We start from the raw sequence: 16,417 nt of genomic DNA, 5'->3' as shown, positions 1-16,417 counted from the left end.
GACTTTACAGGTGTATTGTCATTACTGAAGAACCTGAATGCTTTGTCTTGTTTGTACGCTATTGTACCACCATCTCTGTTGGATATGTCCTTGGGTAGACAAGTATAATGCTGTGTCAGGCTACTACTCATCCAACCAGTGGGATAACTTCTGTTGAGGAGACTGGTCCCCATATGCTTGCTAGGAGAGATTTCTGAGGTCATCTATGGCTGAATGTATTGCCTAGTTCAATGCTGGAAGGTCCATTTGGTTATGTTCTTTGTCTGTGTTGTAGCAGAATAAAAATATACATTCTGTCAATCCAGTCCAAAATGGAGATGTGTCTTCTACAGCAGATCTTAATGTACAGGTTGTGATGATAGGGCATTCTCACAAATGTACTGAGTTATCTGTCACCTTCCTTTTGTGGACCAGTTAGTCATAATGGCCAGGGCTACTGTGAATTATATTGAAGGACGTTCAATGTTGTCCAGAACCTGTTTCACTATGGAGTCAGGGATGAGGACTTTGTTCCCTGCATCAGATGTATTCCACACTTCACTACATTATGGATTTGTACCGGTAGCAATATGTGTCAGCTTGGATGATATAAAATGAATTGGGGACAGTTTTGCTATGTCTTTGTGAAAGGGAAGGATGGTGCTGCTTGTCTTACGGAGGAGTATATAATCATGGTGAATGACGGTAGAATGCAGGGTGTGCCTGCATTGATGGCCACATTTGGTGTGGTCCTCTGGCAGTGCTTTTCTGTGACTCCTGGCATGTTTCCAACTGTCAGTGGTTGTGCAAGCTGAAGGGCAGAGAACGCACTGATTGTGTCATGTCCTGACACAGGTCACTTTTTGTTTTACTTTTCAGGATAAGGGCATAGTCAGCAAGGCCAGTGCTTATTTTCAATCCTAATTGTCCTTGAGATGGTGGAGATGAGAACTACTGCTGTCTTTCTGATGAAGGTGCTCCTCCTCAGTGTTGGTTAAAGTGTTTTACGCTTTAGAGTCGGGTAAAGGAGCAATGGTATTTTCCAAGTCAGGGTGGTGTGTTACTGCTAAACCAGTAGAAGCTGAAGTAATTTGGAATTTATGTTTTAATTCATGCACTGTAGAATGAAATAATTACCTATTTCTGTCAAATCAATTGAGGAATTCCATGATTCAATATGTTCCTCTAACCAAGTTGTGCATCTTTCTGCAGGTTGAACTCGCTACAGGGCAGTTTCCATATAAAAACTGTAAAACAGATTTTGAAGTTTTAACAAAGGTGCTGCAGGAAGATCCTCCTCTGCTTCCTTCAAGCATGGGCTTCTCAATGGACTTCCAGTCATTTGTAAAAGATTGGTGAGTATTTTACAATGCAATTTTTTTTACATAACATCTGTTTATTTTCTCACTACTACAAATGGAGTGAAAACTGCAGCTAGGCGGCCACCATTTGAGTGGCCAAGGGTTTTATGAGACAGTGGCATTGATAAACGTTATTTTATAAAGTAATGTTAAGAAGCTTAGTTGGTGATGAAAATAAGATCAGTTCAAAGATCTGTAAACTGGAGTTTGAATTGGCAAGTTTTCGATATTGGTGAACTCATTTTCAAACAGCAAATGCCATCAGTTTTTTGCATTACAAGGAAATGGCATGGAATGGAACTAATAAAAATGGTGTTTTTAGTCAAAAGTGGCTGAGGAAAGACTTTTCCTTTAGGCGCCTTAACCATGTTTCATATAGGTTTTCCCTAGTGTCCTCACTCTTTCTTTCCTCAATTTCTTTGATAACCATTCTTGCTTCATAACTTCTGCCATCTGTCCTTTAAATTTATAATCCTCATATCTGTCACAAAACTCTCCTCTGTATGAACTATTCATCCAAATTGAAATTAAATCATGTTAAGAACTGTGGTTTCCTTGCTCCTATGATCTCAAACACATCCCATGAAATCCTGGGCTTACCTTCTAGTTTCTCATAAGTAGAGAAAGTCACAAACAAGGGGTTATAGTTATAAGGTGCTGGTCATTTAACTAAGGTGCATGGAAAGTTCTTTCCTGAGAGGGGAGGGAAGTTGAATCTTTGGAATTCCCTGCCCCCAAGGGTGGAAGAGACCAGATTATTAGCTTGATCTAAGGTGGAGATCAATATCTGAAAGATCCATGAATTAAGGATTCTGGGAACTAGCACAGAAGAGGAATTCAGACTAGTATAAATAAGCTATGATCATAATGAATGCTGGGACATGCTTGAGGCTGACCTACTCCTATTTTTGTGTGATCTATATCTAGTTCCTTATAGCACTTACACACACCATTTGTCCTCCATTTACCATACTTCCTCTGATTTGCACTGAACTCTCGCCTCACTGTTCTTCACAGTCTTCCATCATCGTTCATCTCCGTGTAGTGGCCCAGTCTTCACACATTTATGTTGAACGATTGCAGACTTCGATATTTCTCACACATAGCCCATTTATCTATTAATTTTGAACTCTCTTGATTTGCTAGTTTACATCAAGAACTTGCCTCACCTTCTTTAAACAAACAATTTTGGGGGCAAAGATAATCTTTTGGTTCTTTTCTCTTTAACCAGTCAGAAGCACAACAGTTAGCACTGCTGCCTCACTCCTCCAGATACTTCAGTTTGATCCTGACCATAGGTGCTGTGTGGAGTTCGTATGTGCTTCCTGTGACAATGAAGGTTTCCTCTGAATGCTCTGATTTTCCTCCACATCCCAAAGGTGTGCAAGTTAGTCGGGTAATTGACCTCTCTAAATTGTACCTAGTGTAGGTGGTAGAACCAAGGGAGGAGAGAAGGGAAGTGGAGGGTTAGTTGCTAGGATGCAAGAATAAGGATCGATGTGATTAGTGACTTGTTAGTTGGCATTCTGTCTGGATGCATAATGACTTGGTATGGCAACTGCTCTTCATATGACTGCAAGAAACTGCAGAGTGCTGTGGACACAGCTCAGCACATCATGGGAGCCAGCCACCTCTCTATGGACCCCGTCTATACTTCTTGAAGTTTATTGATTTTTTAAAAATTGGAGCAGAGATTGTTTTTGCTTCTGCCTAAATACATCATTTCCATGACACTAATACCATTTCAAACTCTGTAAACCATTACAGTGACTAGCTGGAGCTGTGAGTGGTTTCCTCAATCTTGAAAAGCAACCATATGTCAATCTGCCCTTGTTCTAAGCATCTTCTTCATCCAACTCAAGTAGGAAACTGCTAGAAAGACAATTGACCTCAGTAGATTTGATTGTTTGGGCTGGATGAGAAATTAAAATATTAAAAAATGTCCTATGTCAAACCAAATCTGATTATTTCCAATCTTACCTGCACATGAGGTCCAAGAGGCAGTGTGAGCCTATGTGCATACTTTGCACCTGTGTTCTACTTTAACATGGGGCCGACTAGCTTTCTCTCCCAGTGTGGGTACAGCCATGAAACTGATTACAAAGGCATCATACGGTGCTACCATTAAATTTGGCAGGGCTCAAGAGAAACTCACACTGCCGTTTCCCATCTCTCATTAACATTGGGACTCTGGTTTGTACCGTTCTGTCTGAACAGAAATGCCAATTATCAAGATTGGAAGTGATATTTCATGTGAAGTTGAAGGAGCCTTCAAAGGTCAAACACATCCATATTCTGTGTTCTATACCATTACTTCATCATCTCAATTACTGAGGTCATCCTTATTTGATAGTCTCCTCTATAAATCTAGTTTTGATAACCTCTGCAGAGTATTCACTTTTAATTCATAAGAGTGACCATGAGCTCCCATTTACCTGCCAGTTCTCCATTCCACTCACACTCTAAGCTGTCTGACTGTGGCCTCCAGTACTGTTGCAAAAAGGTTTAATGCAGGGGAATGGGAACCAGTGAGCTACTTTAGATGATAGAGCAGTTGGTGTAAAGGTACGTGCAGTGTATAGAGGTACTGTGAGGAAGGATAGGCAGTGGATAGGGCATAATTGTAGTCAGTTGGATGGGTGAAACATGAAACACAAGAGAGTCTTCAAATGCTGGAAATCCAGAGCAACTCGCACATAAATGCTGAAGGAACCCGGCAGGTCAGGCAGCATCTATGAAAGTGAACAAGCAATTGCAAAGACTCTGCAAAGAGCTCATCAAAACTAGATTTATAGTAGAGACTGCACCAAGTGTGGGTGACCTCAGTAAACAAGATGATAAAGTAATAGTTGAAAGGTGTCTATTTTAATGCAAGTTTTAGGAACAAGTGTAATAAACTTAGACCATGGATCAGTACATGAAACTACAACACTGTGGCCATTGCAAATGCTTGGCCCAAGCGTTTTTGCAGTATCTTGTAGGGTTCGATGAACTGGACTCACGAGAATGCAGGTACAGCTGCAGCATCTATTGCTGTAGTGGACTTGGTGTCCACTTGAAACTTCGGCCTGGATTGAAGTGGCAGGGCCCAAGCCCGAGAGCGAGAAATGAATTAATGTTTAGCCAATTTTAGTGCCAAGCCAGATTAAAAGATCAAGGCATCAATGGCAAAGGGGGAACAGGTAAGCTGTTTACTACTCCATGAGGCTTTACTTGCCTCAGTGCTGAATTGGCTCTGAGACTGTGGCCTACAGGAGCCCTGAACTGGCTCAGTGGATATGGACTCACTTTCAAGGACTCTCCAGTTCATGTTCTGTGCCTTATTTCTTTATACTTTTTATTGTTTGCACAATTTGTTCTTTTCTCCCCACACATTTTGTGTGATGGCCTTTGTTCTGTGGGGTTTTTTTTCGTGAATTCTATTGTGATTCTTTGTGGCTGCCTGCAAAAACGCAAATCTCAAGATTGTATATGGTATCGCTTACTTTGATAATAAATGCACTTTGAACTTTGGCTGTCACAAGGGCAGGAATGCAGCCATATTTTCTGGGGTTTAGATCTTTCAAAGAGGACAGAGAGGGAAGTAAAAAACGTTGGGAAGTGGCATTGTTAATGAGAGATAGTATTGCAGAATTGCAGAAAGGGAAGACAAGGATTTTCTCCTAAGTCAGTGTGGATGGAAGTAATCACTATTATGAACATTAGGAATTTGTGAACTGTTCGGGTTATGGACAGTTCACAGAACCTTGCTGTTATTTTACAAAGACCTGTAACCTGAACATTCTCATAAAGCCAGTACTATCCTGGCATGAGTTCTTTGGCATATTCCAATGAAATGAAAGTTAAAACTTCTGATAAAACTAATTAGCCTTTATTTTCAATTTATCTGCTTACATTTCTTTCTTTTCTTTTCCTATTAGCCTTACAAAGGATCACAGGAAGAGACCAAAATACAACAAATTGCTTGTGAGTATTCCTGAAATATTACAGTAGGTCCATATGATTGTGGCCTGGGATAAGAGCAGATCTGGTCCTCAGGTTAAATTAAGATTCAAGCATTGACTAAAAGACTTGCTTGTGAATATTCACTCCATGTTTCATCTGATTTGCTCTGCTTACATGATGCATTCTTCATAACTGCTTAATATCCAGAGGTACTTTCAGCACTCTTGTAACTACTTCAACAAGGAACAATGGTTCTGGACAATGGGCTGCATTTGGAAGCAGTAATCTCAATGTAACATATTTCAGTTTGGCAAGAACAACTTAAAGTCAGACTCAGATCCTTGACTTGGGAGAAGAAAATAGTGAAAAGGGAATTTCTCTGCATCCCTGAGAGGAATTGATAGAGACTGATAACTAGGTTAACAGTGGGAAATAATTGAATAGCAGGTGGCAAGAAGAATGCTCAAACTATGCTCAGGAAGAGGAGAAGGTTCGTCAATCTTGAGATGCTGTTGAATGTACAGTTGCAAGAAAAAGTTTGTGCATCCTTTGGAATTACCTGGTTTTCTGCATTAATTACTCATAAAATGTGGTCTGGTCTTCATCTGACATAATAATACACAAGCACAATCTGTCTAAACTAATAATTGTAGTTTTCGTGTCTTTATTGAACACATTTTTAAATCATTCACAGTCTGGGCTGGAAAAAGTATGTGATCCCTTATATTTAATAACCGGTAGAACTTCCTTTAGCAGCAATAACCTCCACCAGTATTTCTGTGATACCTTGCATGAACAGCCATCTCCAGGTTATGCCATAGCATCTCAATTGGGTTAAGGTCTGGACTCTGACTTGGCCATTCCAAAACATGAATAAGAATTGGATAGCAGTAACAGGATTGGTCTGAGTCAGCATGGATTTACAAAAGGGAAATCATCCTTGACTAATCTTCTGGAATACTTTTGAGGATGTAACTATGAAAATGGACAAGGGAGAGCCAATGGATGTAGTGTACCTGGACTTTCAGAAAGCCTTTGATAAGGTCCCACATAGGAGATTAGTGGGCAAAATTAGAGCACTTGGTATTGGGGGTAGGGTACTAACATGGATAGAAAATTGGTTGGCAGACAGGAAACAAAGAGTAGGCATTAACGAGTCCTTTTCAGAATGTGGCAGGCAGTGACTAGTAAGGTACCACAAGGCTCAGTGCTGGGTCCTCAGCTATTTACAATATACATTAATGATTTAGATGAAGTGATTAAAAGTAACGTTAGCAATTTGTAGATGACACAAAGCTGGGTGGCAGTGTGAAATATGAGGAGGATGGTAGGAGAATGCAGGGTGACTTGGACAGGTTGGGTGAGTGGGCAGATGCAGTTTAATGTGGATAAATGTAAGGTTATCCACTGGTGGCAAGAACAGGAAGGCAGATTACTATCTGAATGGTGTCAAGTTAGGAAAAGGGGAAGTACAACGAGATCTAGGTGTTCTTGTACATCAGTCACTGAAAGTAAGCATGCAGGTACAGCAAGCAGTGAAGAAAGCTAATGGCATGTTGGTCTTCATAACAAGGGAAGTTGAGTATAGGAGCAAAGAGGTCCTTCTGCAGTTGTACAGGGCCCTGGAGAGACCACATATGGAGTATTGTGTTCAGTTTTGGTCTCCAAATTTGAGGAAGGACATTCTTGCTATTGAGGGAGTGTAGCGTAGGTTCACGAAGTTAATTCCCAGGATGGCTGGACTGTCATATGTTGAAAGATTGGAGCAACTGGGCTTGTATACACTGGAATTTAGAAGGATGAGAGGGGATCTGATTGAAACATATAAGATTATTAAGGGATTGGACACACTAGAGGCAGGAAACATGTTCCTGATGTTGGGGGAGTCCAGAACCAGAGGCCACAGTTTAAGAATAAGGGGTAGGCCATTTAGAATGGAGTTCAGGAAAAACTTTTTCCCCCAGAGAGTTGTGGATCTATGGAATGCTCTGCCTCAGAAGGCAGTGGAGGCCAATTCTCTGGATGCTTTCAAGAAAGAGTTAGATAGAGCTCTTAAAGATAGCGGAGTCAAGGGATATGAGGAGAAGGCAGGAACGGGCTACTGATTGTGAATGATCAGCCATGATCACATTGAATGGCGGTGCTGGCTAGAAGGGCCGAATGGTCTACTCCTGCACCTATTGTCTATTAACAGTGGACACATGAACAGAGACTTTAGCAATCTCCAGAGATTTCTGCAGAACTTTTGCTGTTACCCTCGGGTTCTTTTTCAACTTTTTCAGTATTGCACGTTGTGCCCTTGGTGTGATCTTTGCAGGATGCCCACCCCTAGGGAGAATAGGAACGGTACTGAATTTCCTCTATTTGTAGTTAATTTCTCTTACTGTGGAATGATGAACATTCTGGTCTTTAGAAATGTTCTTGTAGCCTTTTCCAGCTTCGTACATTTCTACAATTCTTCTTCTAACGTCCTCTGAAAGTTGTTTTGATTGAGGCATGGTGCACATAAATAGAACTTTCTTGAGAAGAGCTGTCTTTGTCAGTAACCTGACTGTGTGTCTTTTTTATAGGGCAGGGTACTTCTACAACCCACACCTCCAATCTCAGTTCTTTGATTGGAACACCTAACTCCAAATAGCTTTTGTAGATGGCATTATCCCAGAGGTTCAACTACTTTTTTGAACCTAGACTATTGTTTAAATGGTGTACTCAGTATTGACAAGAGGTACAGTTGTTTTCATGTTACTGTTTTAGGCAGATTGTGTTTGTCTATTATTGTGACTTAGATGAAGATCAGACCACATTTTATGAGTGATTAATGCAGAAAACCAAGATGAAATGTTTAATACTAGGGAACATGCATTTAAAGTGAGCGAGTTTAAATTCAGAAGAGATGTATGGGGCAAGATTTTTTTTTGTACAGAGTGTAAAATGTTAACTCTAATTTGAAATTACCAGTATGCACAAAAATCTTGTGCTGTGCAACTTTTTGCCCAGTGACAATATGTACATACTAAATAATTTCTTAAGTAAAAACAGTATAAATAAGCCAGTTCTAAAATCTGCAGACAAATCATCGCAAACTCCACGTTGTCAACACTGTCCGCATCAGAAACCGGAAAAGGAACTATGATTGTGTACAACTGTGAAATATGCTTAACATGCCAACAAGGTGAAGTGTGACAACCTGTAGTGCACAGTTTAAATTCCATTGTTCACTAGTGGCAAAAGATGTGTGTGTGCACACACTTTAGGGGTAACATTGGTGGGAGTCTCGGATGCACTGCCAGGGTGATAGAGGAGATAAATACGATAAAGGTGTCTTAGGGGGCACAGGATCTACAGAGGATGGAGAGATATGGACATTGTTTAGGTGGGATGAGCTTAGTTGTGTGTATAATTACTAATCTAATTAGTTCAGCACAATATCATTGGTCAAAGAACCTCTTCCTGTGGTGCTTTTCTATTTTCTGTCTTTTGTTGGAAAACATTTTATCCATCCAGTCTATGCCACCATTCCTCCTGAAGGAGATCTTTTTAGAGTGCTACTGATGGGCAGAGGGTGCGGAGAGAAGCTGAAGAGATTAAACCCAGCAAAAAAGGAGGAATAAGGAATGATATGACAGCATGGTACATAGCCTGGAGGACATTTTGCAGGTTGTTTTTTTTTCAAATGCATCTTCTGTCTATGTCAGCCTCTTCTTCCCTCCCCCTTCTTCGGCTGGCATTCCTCCCCTTCCCCCTTCCCCTCTCTTGGCCTGCTCACTCCTTTTTTTCAGATGACATAGGTTGCAGGTTTGTGACTTCCTCTCGAAATGTTGTTGGTGAGTACCTGCAGTGCCTTTTGCTTGTCATGTACAGCAAAGCCACTGGTTCTAGAAGTAGTAAGTATTCAAAGTGGTGGAGGGGTTACCAGTGCTCATGAATTGTTCCACTTCCTGAATTTGTCCTATTAGAGAGATGATTGGGTTGAATGGTGCTTGCCACTTACGATCCTCTGACTGGATAATGATATGGTCCTGCTGCAAACACTTCATTTTGCAGCTTTAATTAGAGAAAGGTAATGGACTAAGGAAAAAGTTTGTACTGGAGAGCATCATCACAGTGATTCCTTGGAGTCTCTCTATAACGATTCTGTGGTGGCTACTCCTGCTAGTTCTTCCCGTGGTAACTGTTGCAGGCAGTTTAGTGGAATGAATTTGAGAAAAGTTATCCTTCACATTTTTCTCTCATCATATACTGCAGAGTTTGGTACTACATGCTTCTGGACTTGGCCGACTCAGAGCCACATCACTATATGCCTCCAATGAAGAGATTGAGGGATGGCACATTATTTTATTTTAGCTTTTTTCTATATTGAGTAAGCAGCTTTGACACCTTCCTTTCCTCTCTCTACAGGAACACAATTTTATTAGACGCTATGAGACTTTAGAAGTGGATGTAGCTTCATGGTTTAAAGAAGTTATGGCAAAGACTGAATCCCCACGATCAAGCAGCATCCTCAGCCAACAGCATCTCCCCATTTTCTCCAGGTAGCCAGCAGAGTGGTAAATGAACCTGTGGGGGAGGAAAGAGTATCGGCACGTCATCACCAACACCCACATCATCAGGCAGAGCTCCTGAGACTGATGAATTGTACATAGTCTACCATGGTTTTTCTGTCTAGTGTCGTGTTCTTTTTGATTGCCTCAGGAGTGTGGGTTGTTGTGTGTTTGAAGATACTTTCAGTCTGTAGAAAGTAAACAAGGAAAAGTGTGGCAAACCACATATTGGACTAAGGGTTTGTTTCACTATTACTGTGAAAAGCTTACATGCTGCCGTTAACCTCTGCCCTCCCCATTAATCTCTCCTTATGGGACAAATGGTCATTGCACACTGCAGAGGAATCGCAAATTTATATAGTGTTTAAATACTACCGGGTTATGCACTGTGATCAAAAAAGGATTTTAGCTAATTTATTAAATATGAAAGTGTAGCTGATGTGAACTCTCAATGTATTAGTGTGCAGGCACCTGTGTTATACAATAGACTAGTGTGTTTCAAACGCATGAGAAACTGCTGCTTTATTATTTTTCTGACAGTAACTTTTAAAATCTATTTGGAAAAGGTTCAGATCAGACAGGGCTTTCAGAAATGCTCTTCAAGTGAAAGTCTGGTGGAGTATACCAAGACTGTTTGCTTGGTATTTTTGTTCTTGTAAGTTGATTTGACATAGTGTGTTATGATGCATGCCCAGTGTCTGTAACCTAGGTACATTCACTGGGTGAAAATGTCAGATTTTCAGTGGTTTAGTAAACAACCTCCATATGCAAATAATGATTCTGAGTGAGTGTCAGTGCTGCTGCAACCTGAAATCACACTTGTGCTGGCAATTTCTTTTTATAATACCTGCATAGTTGTTGCTGTTCATACGGGTGCCAGTGCAATTTAGGTGATTATATCAGTGTCCCAGTTGCCACCTCCTGCTTTGAGGTTAGGTGATGCAAGATACATCAAGCCCAATGGGTGGAATTTTATAAAACTCAGTTTAATTCTGATTTTTACAAACATCTGTTTGTGCTTCCTCTACACTTGCCTCGTATATTTTCTGCTAGTGTACACTATGGTTGATAAATTAATTCATTATTGGTTTGCAACTACTTTCTGCATTTGCTGGAGGATGTGTTTTTACTTGTGAGGTTGCACTGTGAGGAAAGCTTTAAGCAGGTGCCAGCCATGGCCTGTCAGAATGTCCCAGAGTGGGTCAGGTTGGTGGGCTGTTCACTCAACTCTCTCTAGTGAGTGAAGAGAGATAGAAGAAAAATTATGCCATGGGCAGGTAGTAGAGGGTGTGTGCTCCAGGGGTTTCTGTCATTCCATGAGCATTGAAGCTGAGAGAATTCTGCATTTTGTCAGGCGAGGCTTAAGATTTTTTATGCTTTGAGGCTTTTATTTTTAACTTGAATTGCATAATTCTTCACATTGATAGCAACTGATGCTGGCACATTCAAAACAAAGCTTGATTTGGATTGATTTTATGAAGTGATTCCAGTTGATTGTAAACTTAAACCAATCTTCATTTTACACAAAACATGACAAGCTAGCATCTGTTTCTGTGTTGCATGTTGTAACTTTGAAGATTTGCATCACACTTAGTGATATTCTCTTTGAAAGCACTTCTGTACATTAGGGTGAAATTGTGATAGAGCCTCATTTATGTCAAGGGATTATGGGAGAGCACAGTGAGTAAAAATCTTATACAATATCCCTGTGAAGCTCATCCTTGCTTTTTCTTGCCCCCTGAATCACTATCTATTTTGGACACAGGTTCATTTTAAACAAAGAAACTGATTTAACATACAGTTTCCACATTTCTCTTGTAAATTTCTAGATCCACTGTGAATTTTCTCCACTCATTTGATTACTTCACCAAATGATTTTTTTTTTAAATTTATATAGTTAACTCAATCTAGATTAGTACATTGAAGCAATGTCTCTTTTCCCCCATGGCACAAACATTTCTTTCTAATTGTGTTTATAATTCTTCTGCTTTTGATGGAAGCTGAAAATCTGGCTTTTGATGCAATTTTGAAGGACTGGGCTATGAAATTAGTGTAGAAATGGAGTCAGGATGTGTGTTTGTGTTGAGTTTGAGGGTTTTGGTTAGGTCTCAGAAAGAAGGGTGAGTGAGGCTGGTAGATAGAGGGGATCGGACTTTTGTTGGAAGCTTGAGCAGGTGGTAACAGTGGTGAGAACCTGTTTGCTGTAAATAAACTTTATGCTGGGTGTTCTCATGATCAAGGGGCACAGAGATAGCATTGCAGATTAATCATTTTCTTAAGTACTCATGTATGCTTTGAGTTACAGAACAGGCTAAAGGTAAAGAACAGATATGGCATTAGTGAAACTGGCTCAGTCGTAGATGGAGGTGACATTAAAACTGAAGGATTCATTTCAGAAACAAGTAGTCCTTGGTTTAGATCAGTTCAGACATACATCTATATTCAAAATGCCTTGTTTGAAAACTGGTCCATTGGATTATTTGCAAATATCAGATCTAGTCCTTGAGCGATAGCAGACAGTTGTTACAGTACAGCTGTACAAGCCGTTTCTTGCAGCCACCCAGGCACAAAGACAGTCTGTGATTCCCACAGGGATCAGACCAAATAAGTTGAGAGTTGGGAATGAAGCTTTTCAGAGCCCAGTTGTGATGCATACAGAAAAAAGAATTCTGTTGTATTCAGAATAACTTTGGAAAATTTTAACAAATCCATCAGTTTGGTGGCCCTGTTCTACTGCTGTCTTATCATCACCTCTATTTGTTTTATAAATATAACTCTGAATATTGGATGATCCAAATCACTCTGTAAAGAGAAAGAGCTTCTTTGTTAAATTGCATCATGCTACAGATCATGCATGAAGTTACTCCTTCAAGTTTCCCTTATTTGAAAATTCTTCGGCCGTTGACTATCATCTGAATATCAGAAACTGTCACTTTTACTCCGATCAGCCAATCTCAGGCCCTTGTGAATTCACCCTCAGCAATACAAGAGATCTTCAGAGCGACGCATACAAAATGATGGAGGAACTCAGCACCTGATGAAGGGTTTTGGCCCAAAACATCGACTGTTTATCATTCCCAAAGGTGCTGCCTGATCTGCTGAGTTCCTCCAGCACTTTTTGTGTGTTATTCTGGATTACTGGCATCTGCATAATCCCTGGTGTTTATGATCTAATAAAGATCTCAGAACATTCTTGGGATTCTATCAACCTTGTTGCTTTTCAACAGGTATATAGAAAGAAGATACAAAGAAACTAGTTGAATTGGATAATTCTTCAAAGAGCAATAAAGAGAGGAAGTTGATGAGCTGAAAGAGTGCCATAGCTGCTATGGTTCAATTTCTGTTCTTCAGTGTGTTGCAATCAGATCTGCAAAATTGAGGATCAGGCACTATGTGAAGGTAGCAAGGCCGTTTCCTTATGCATAGAATTGAATGCATACAATAGAAAGCTTACAATATGCACAAGGTCAGTCTGTCTTCAGACTGTAGCCACAACTTGAAACTGAGTTCCCGGGTCCAAGACTTTTCTGACAGCAGTCTTCCAGGACAGAGATCTGTGGGGTAGCCTTGCATAATTAAAGATTGAATGACTGGCAAAGGAAGAGAATCATTCATCCCACATACTAATATTGAACAGTAAATAATACCTCTGCAGTAAGATCAAATGTTGCTTAAAAATTAATGTAACATTTGAGTGGGAAATCTTTTTAGCTTTTGTTGAAACTGCTGCTATCCCGAAACCACTGTAATCCACAACAATCTCTGCATTGGATTAAATGCTCATGTTTTGCATTGAATATTCTCTCAATGTGGATAAACATGAGATAGATCAGAGCCCTGTCCTGTTAAACAATAAGTGAAAACTGGAGGAATTTGTTAGATGTTGTACATTGAACAAATTTTATAATAGTTGAGGGAGTCTTTAGATACTTGTAAAATTTCACCCTTGTTTTCCTCTCCTTACAACCTTGACTTTAGTTTAAAAATAATTTGTAAAGCATGATACATTGGCTGTGAACAGTGGAACGACTTGGCTTTCTACTTATGGTTTAACCTAGTTCATTCCTTTGAAGTCAAAGTTCCAGCCACACTTTACAATATTTTCTTTTATATTAATGTAATGGGACAACAAAAGTCAGTTGCATTATGGGTGAAACTTACATCTGGACATCTCTAGACATGACTGTTACCCATCCTTTGGAACAAAGGAATCTGGTCTGGAATCCAGGCATATTGTGTTTGTAAAAGTCTCAAATCTGCTCTGCCATCAGAATTTGTTTGCTTTTCTTGATGCAGTTTCCTCTTAAGGAGGTTGGTCAGAAGTTCCAAAGGTGCCTTGAGATCAAGTGTGAGCTGTTTAGAAGTCTGGTGCCTCCAGTACACACTGTTGTTAGTGTTTACATTGAGGAGTTGAGATCTGAGAGAGATCAGCCATGGTTATATTGAATGGTGGGACAGATTTAATAGGCCTTTTGCCTACTCCCGCTCCTGTCTTTTTGTGTTCTTGTGAGGATAATCATTCGAGATTTCCAGAAATGTGCGGGTGTTAAAGTATGGAAATAAAGAAAGCGCTTGTAACTGTTTGCTAGTTGAAATGGGGAAGGATGTGATTGATCTTCAGAGCCTGAAGAGCAGCTGTAAGTTGACAATTAGCAGATAAACACTTAGGCAGTGGATAGCACTTGTACCAACAGTAGAATCTTATGAAGGAGCTTTGTTCAGAAAGAGCAGTGTTCAAGTAAGATTCTGGTACAAGCTGCAGATCACCCCGAGGTCATGTTTCTTTGTACTATTTTAGAATTACCCAGTACTGTTGCTCGACGTTTTGTTGAAAACAGGCTGTCATTTGATATTGAAAGGGGAGAAGTATGTGAGAAAGTACGTGAAAGTGGGAAGGTACAAGAGGAACTGGAGAGGTAATGCAGGTGTGGTAATGTAAATTCTGCTACCCTTCAGATTGCTTTTCACAAGCCAGTTTTGAAGTAAATATGTATTTCCAAATATTCAGCTTCCCCATGAAGTTACTGTTGATATGATCTCATCACACAAATAAAGAGGAAGAGAAGCCCACTTACACCATGGAAGAGCCATTGTTTTTTTTTAACAATTCCCCTCTCTTCCCAACCCCCATCCTGAATCCTTTCACTCTCTCAGGAATCAGAGTATAAAGCACTCCCTTGTTAACAGACACAGTGTTTCCTGCATGTGGAGTAGTGTGCTAACATTTAGTGTTACTGTCACCACCAACTTGCGCTGCTTTTTTCTTGAAAATTTAAACCAGCTCCTAAATTTAGAGGCACTTAGCAATAAACTGTCTACAGAGCATTTTTAATTCATCTCACAAAAAAACTTATAGCTTTTAGCAGAATGAAATAGAAAAACACCAAAGAGAAAGATAGAATTGCCTGTTAGCAGCTTTAATCTTCCTGGGAATCTTAGTCTTAGAAAAGCAGATTATTAATTGCAGCAGATTGTATCAGCCTACAAAGTAGTTTATTTTGTGGTTTTTAAGAGGATATCTTTCTAGAACTAGAGGGTGCAGACACATGATGAAGGTAATTTCTTTTAAGATTAGGAAAAGAGAAATTCCTTCTCACAGAGGGTTGTGCATCATTGGAAATTATCACCCTGGACTGGAGGGATGTAGATATTAAGTCGTTAAAAATATTCAAGCATTCTCTACATTTTTTAGCATTATGTGAGTATCAAATTATTTGACTGAGACCATTGATTGGATCAGAATGGTAGAGGAGACCAGGCCCTGTGACTTTCCTGCTGCTTCTGTGTGTGTTGTAATTGTAGCAGATCTAGTACGTCCAACTCATTTTCCTGCCCCGTCACTATAAACCTCAATTCCTTTCATCAAAATCTCTCACTTTAAATGTGATGACAAAGTACCCACAACACTGAGACTCCAGGTAGTTCTGGATGTCTAGTCTGTATGGGAATTAGAGGTTATGGGGATCAGGCAGGAAGAGTGGATTTGAGGGCAGTAGTGGGATAAGCCATACTTTCATTGAGTGGGTCTTGTGGGGTTGTACTCTAGCCCTTCTATGGTTTCCTTTGAGTGTATGAGTGTGTAAAAGAGAATTCTGGCCAGTTAAAAACCTTTAATAATTTCACTTGCAATGCCTTTCAATGATGAACTCTGAAGCCTCAATGTGAGTTTATGTGATGTTTTTTATCAGACTGCATATATCCTATTGCAATCTGTAGTGCCTGGCTGGTAACACTGTGTAGTTGGCAGATATTCACGGTGGCATAACTTCAAGAATTGGTCCCTTGCAGTGAATTCTGAACACTTTATCCCCTTCAAATGGGTCATGGCGATGGCTGCGGATTTGTGGGTGGGTGGGTGGGTGTTGGCATTTCCATTCCATTTGAAGCGCATGGACTGAATGTGCTACAGGAGAATGAATTGACCAGTAGGATGCGAAGATGGAATAATAATAATAATAATTCCATCACAATCACTCATGGAAATTGCTATCATTTGAGGGAGGTTGTCTAACAGACTTGCCACAAAGATAGCAGAAGAGGGAGTTCTCTTTCATCTAGATTACAGTGGATAATGGATGGAGGTGGGGGTGG

At 40.1% G+C, this 16,417-nt stretch overlaps 1 protein-coding gene across 3 annotated transcripts in view; it reads left to right on the top strand.

Annotated features, from left to right (window-relative positions):
• Window positions 1-16,160, top strand: part of map2k7 (mitogen-activated protein kinase kinase 7) — a 103,635-nt gene extending 87,475 nt beyond the window's left edge. For all 3 annotated transcript variants that reach the window (XM_059992082.1, XM_059992083.1, XM_059992084.1), the window contains 3 exons: window positions 1,192-1,334; window positions 5,261-5,306; window positions 9,684-16,160. In XM_059992082.1, coding sequence (XP_059848065.1) covers window positions 1,192-1,334; window positions 5,261-5,306; window positions 9,684-9,821 — 327 coding nt within the window. In that variant the 3' untranslated portion in view covers window positions 9,822-16,160. The remainder of the gene's footprint in view (window positions 1-1,191; window positions 1,335-5,260; window positions 5,307-9,683) is intronic.
• Window positions 16,161-16,417: the final 257 nt, after the last annotated feature.

The sequence above is a fragment of the Hypanus sabinus genome, chromosome 16 (assembly GCF_030144855.1).
Source record: "Hypanus sabinus isolate sHypSab1 chromosome 16, sHypSab1.hap1, whole genome shotgun sequence".
In the NCBI taxonomy this organism is placed as follows: domain Eukaryota; kingdom Metazoa; phylum Chordata; class Chondrichthyes; order Myliobatiformes; family Dasyatidae; genus Hypanus; species Hypanus sabinus.
This window is presented reverse-complemented; position numbering and strand designations above follow the sequence as displayed.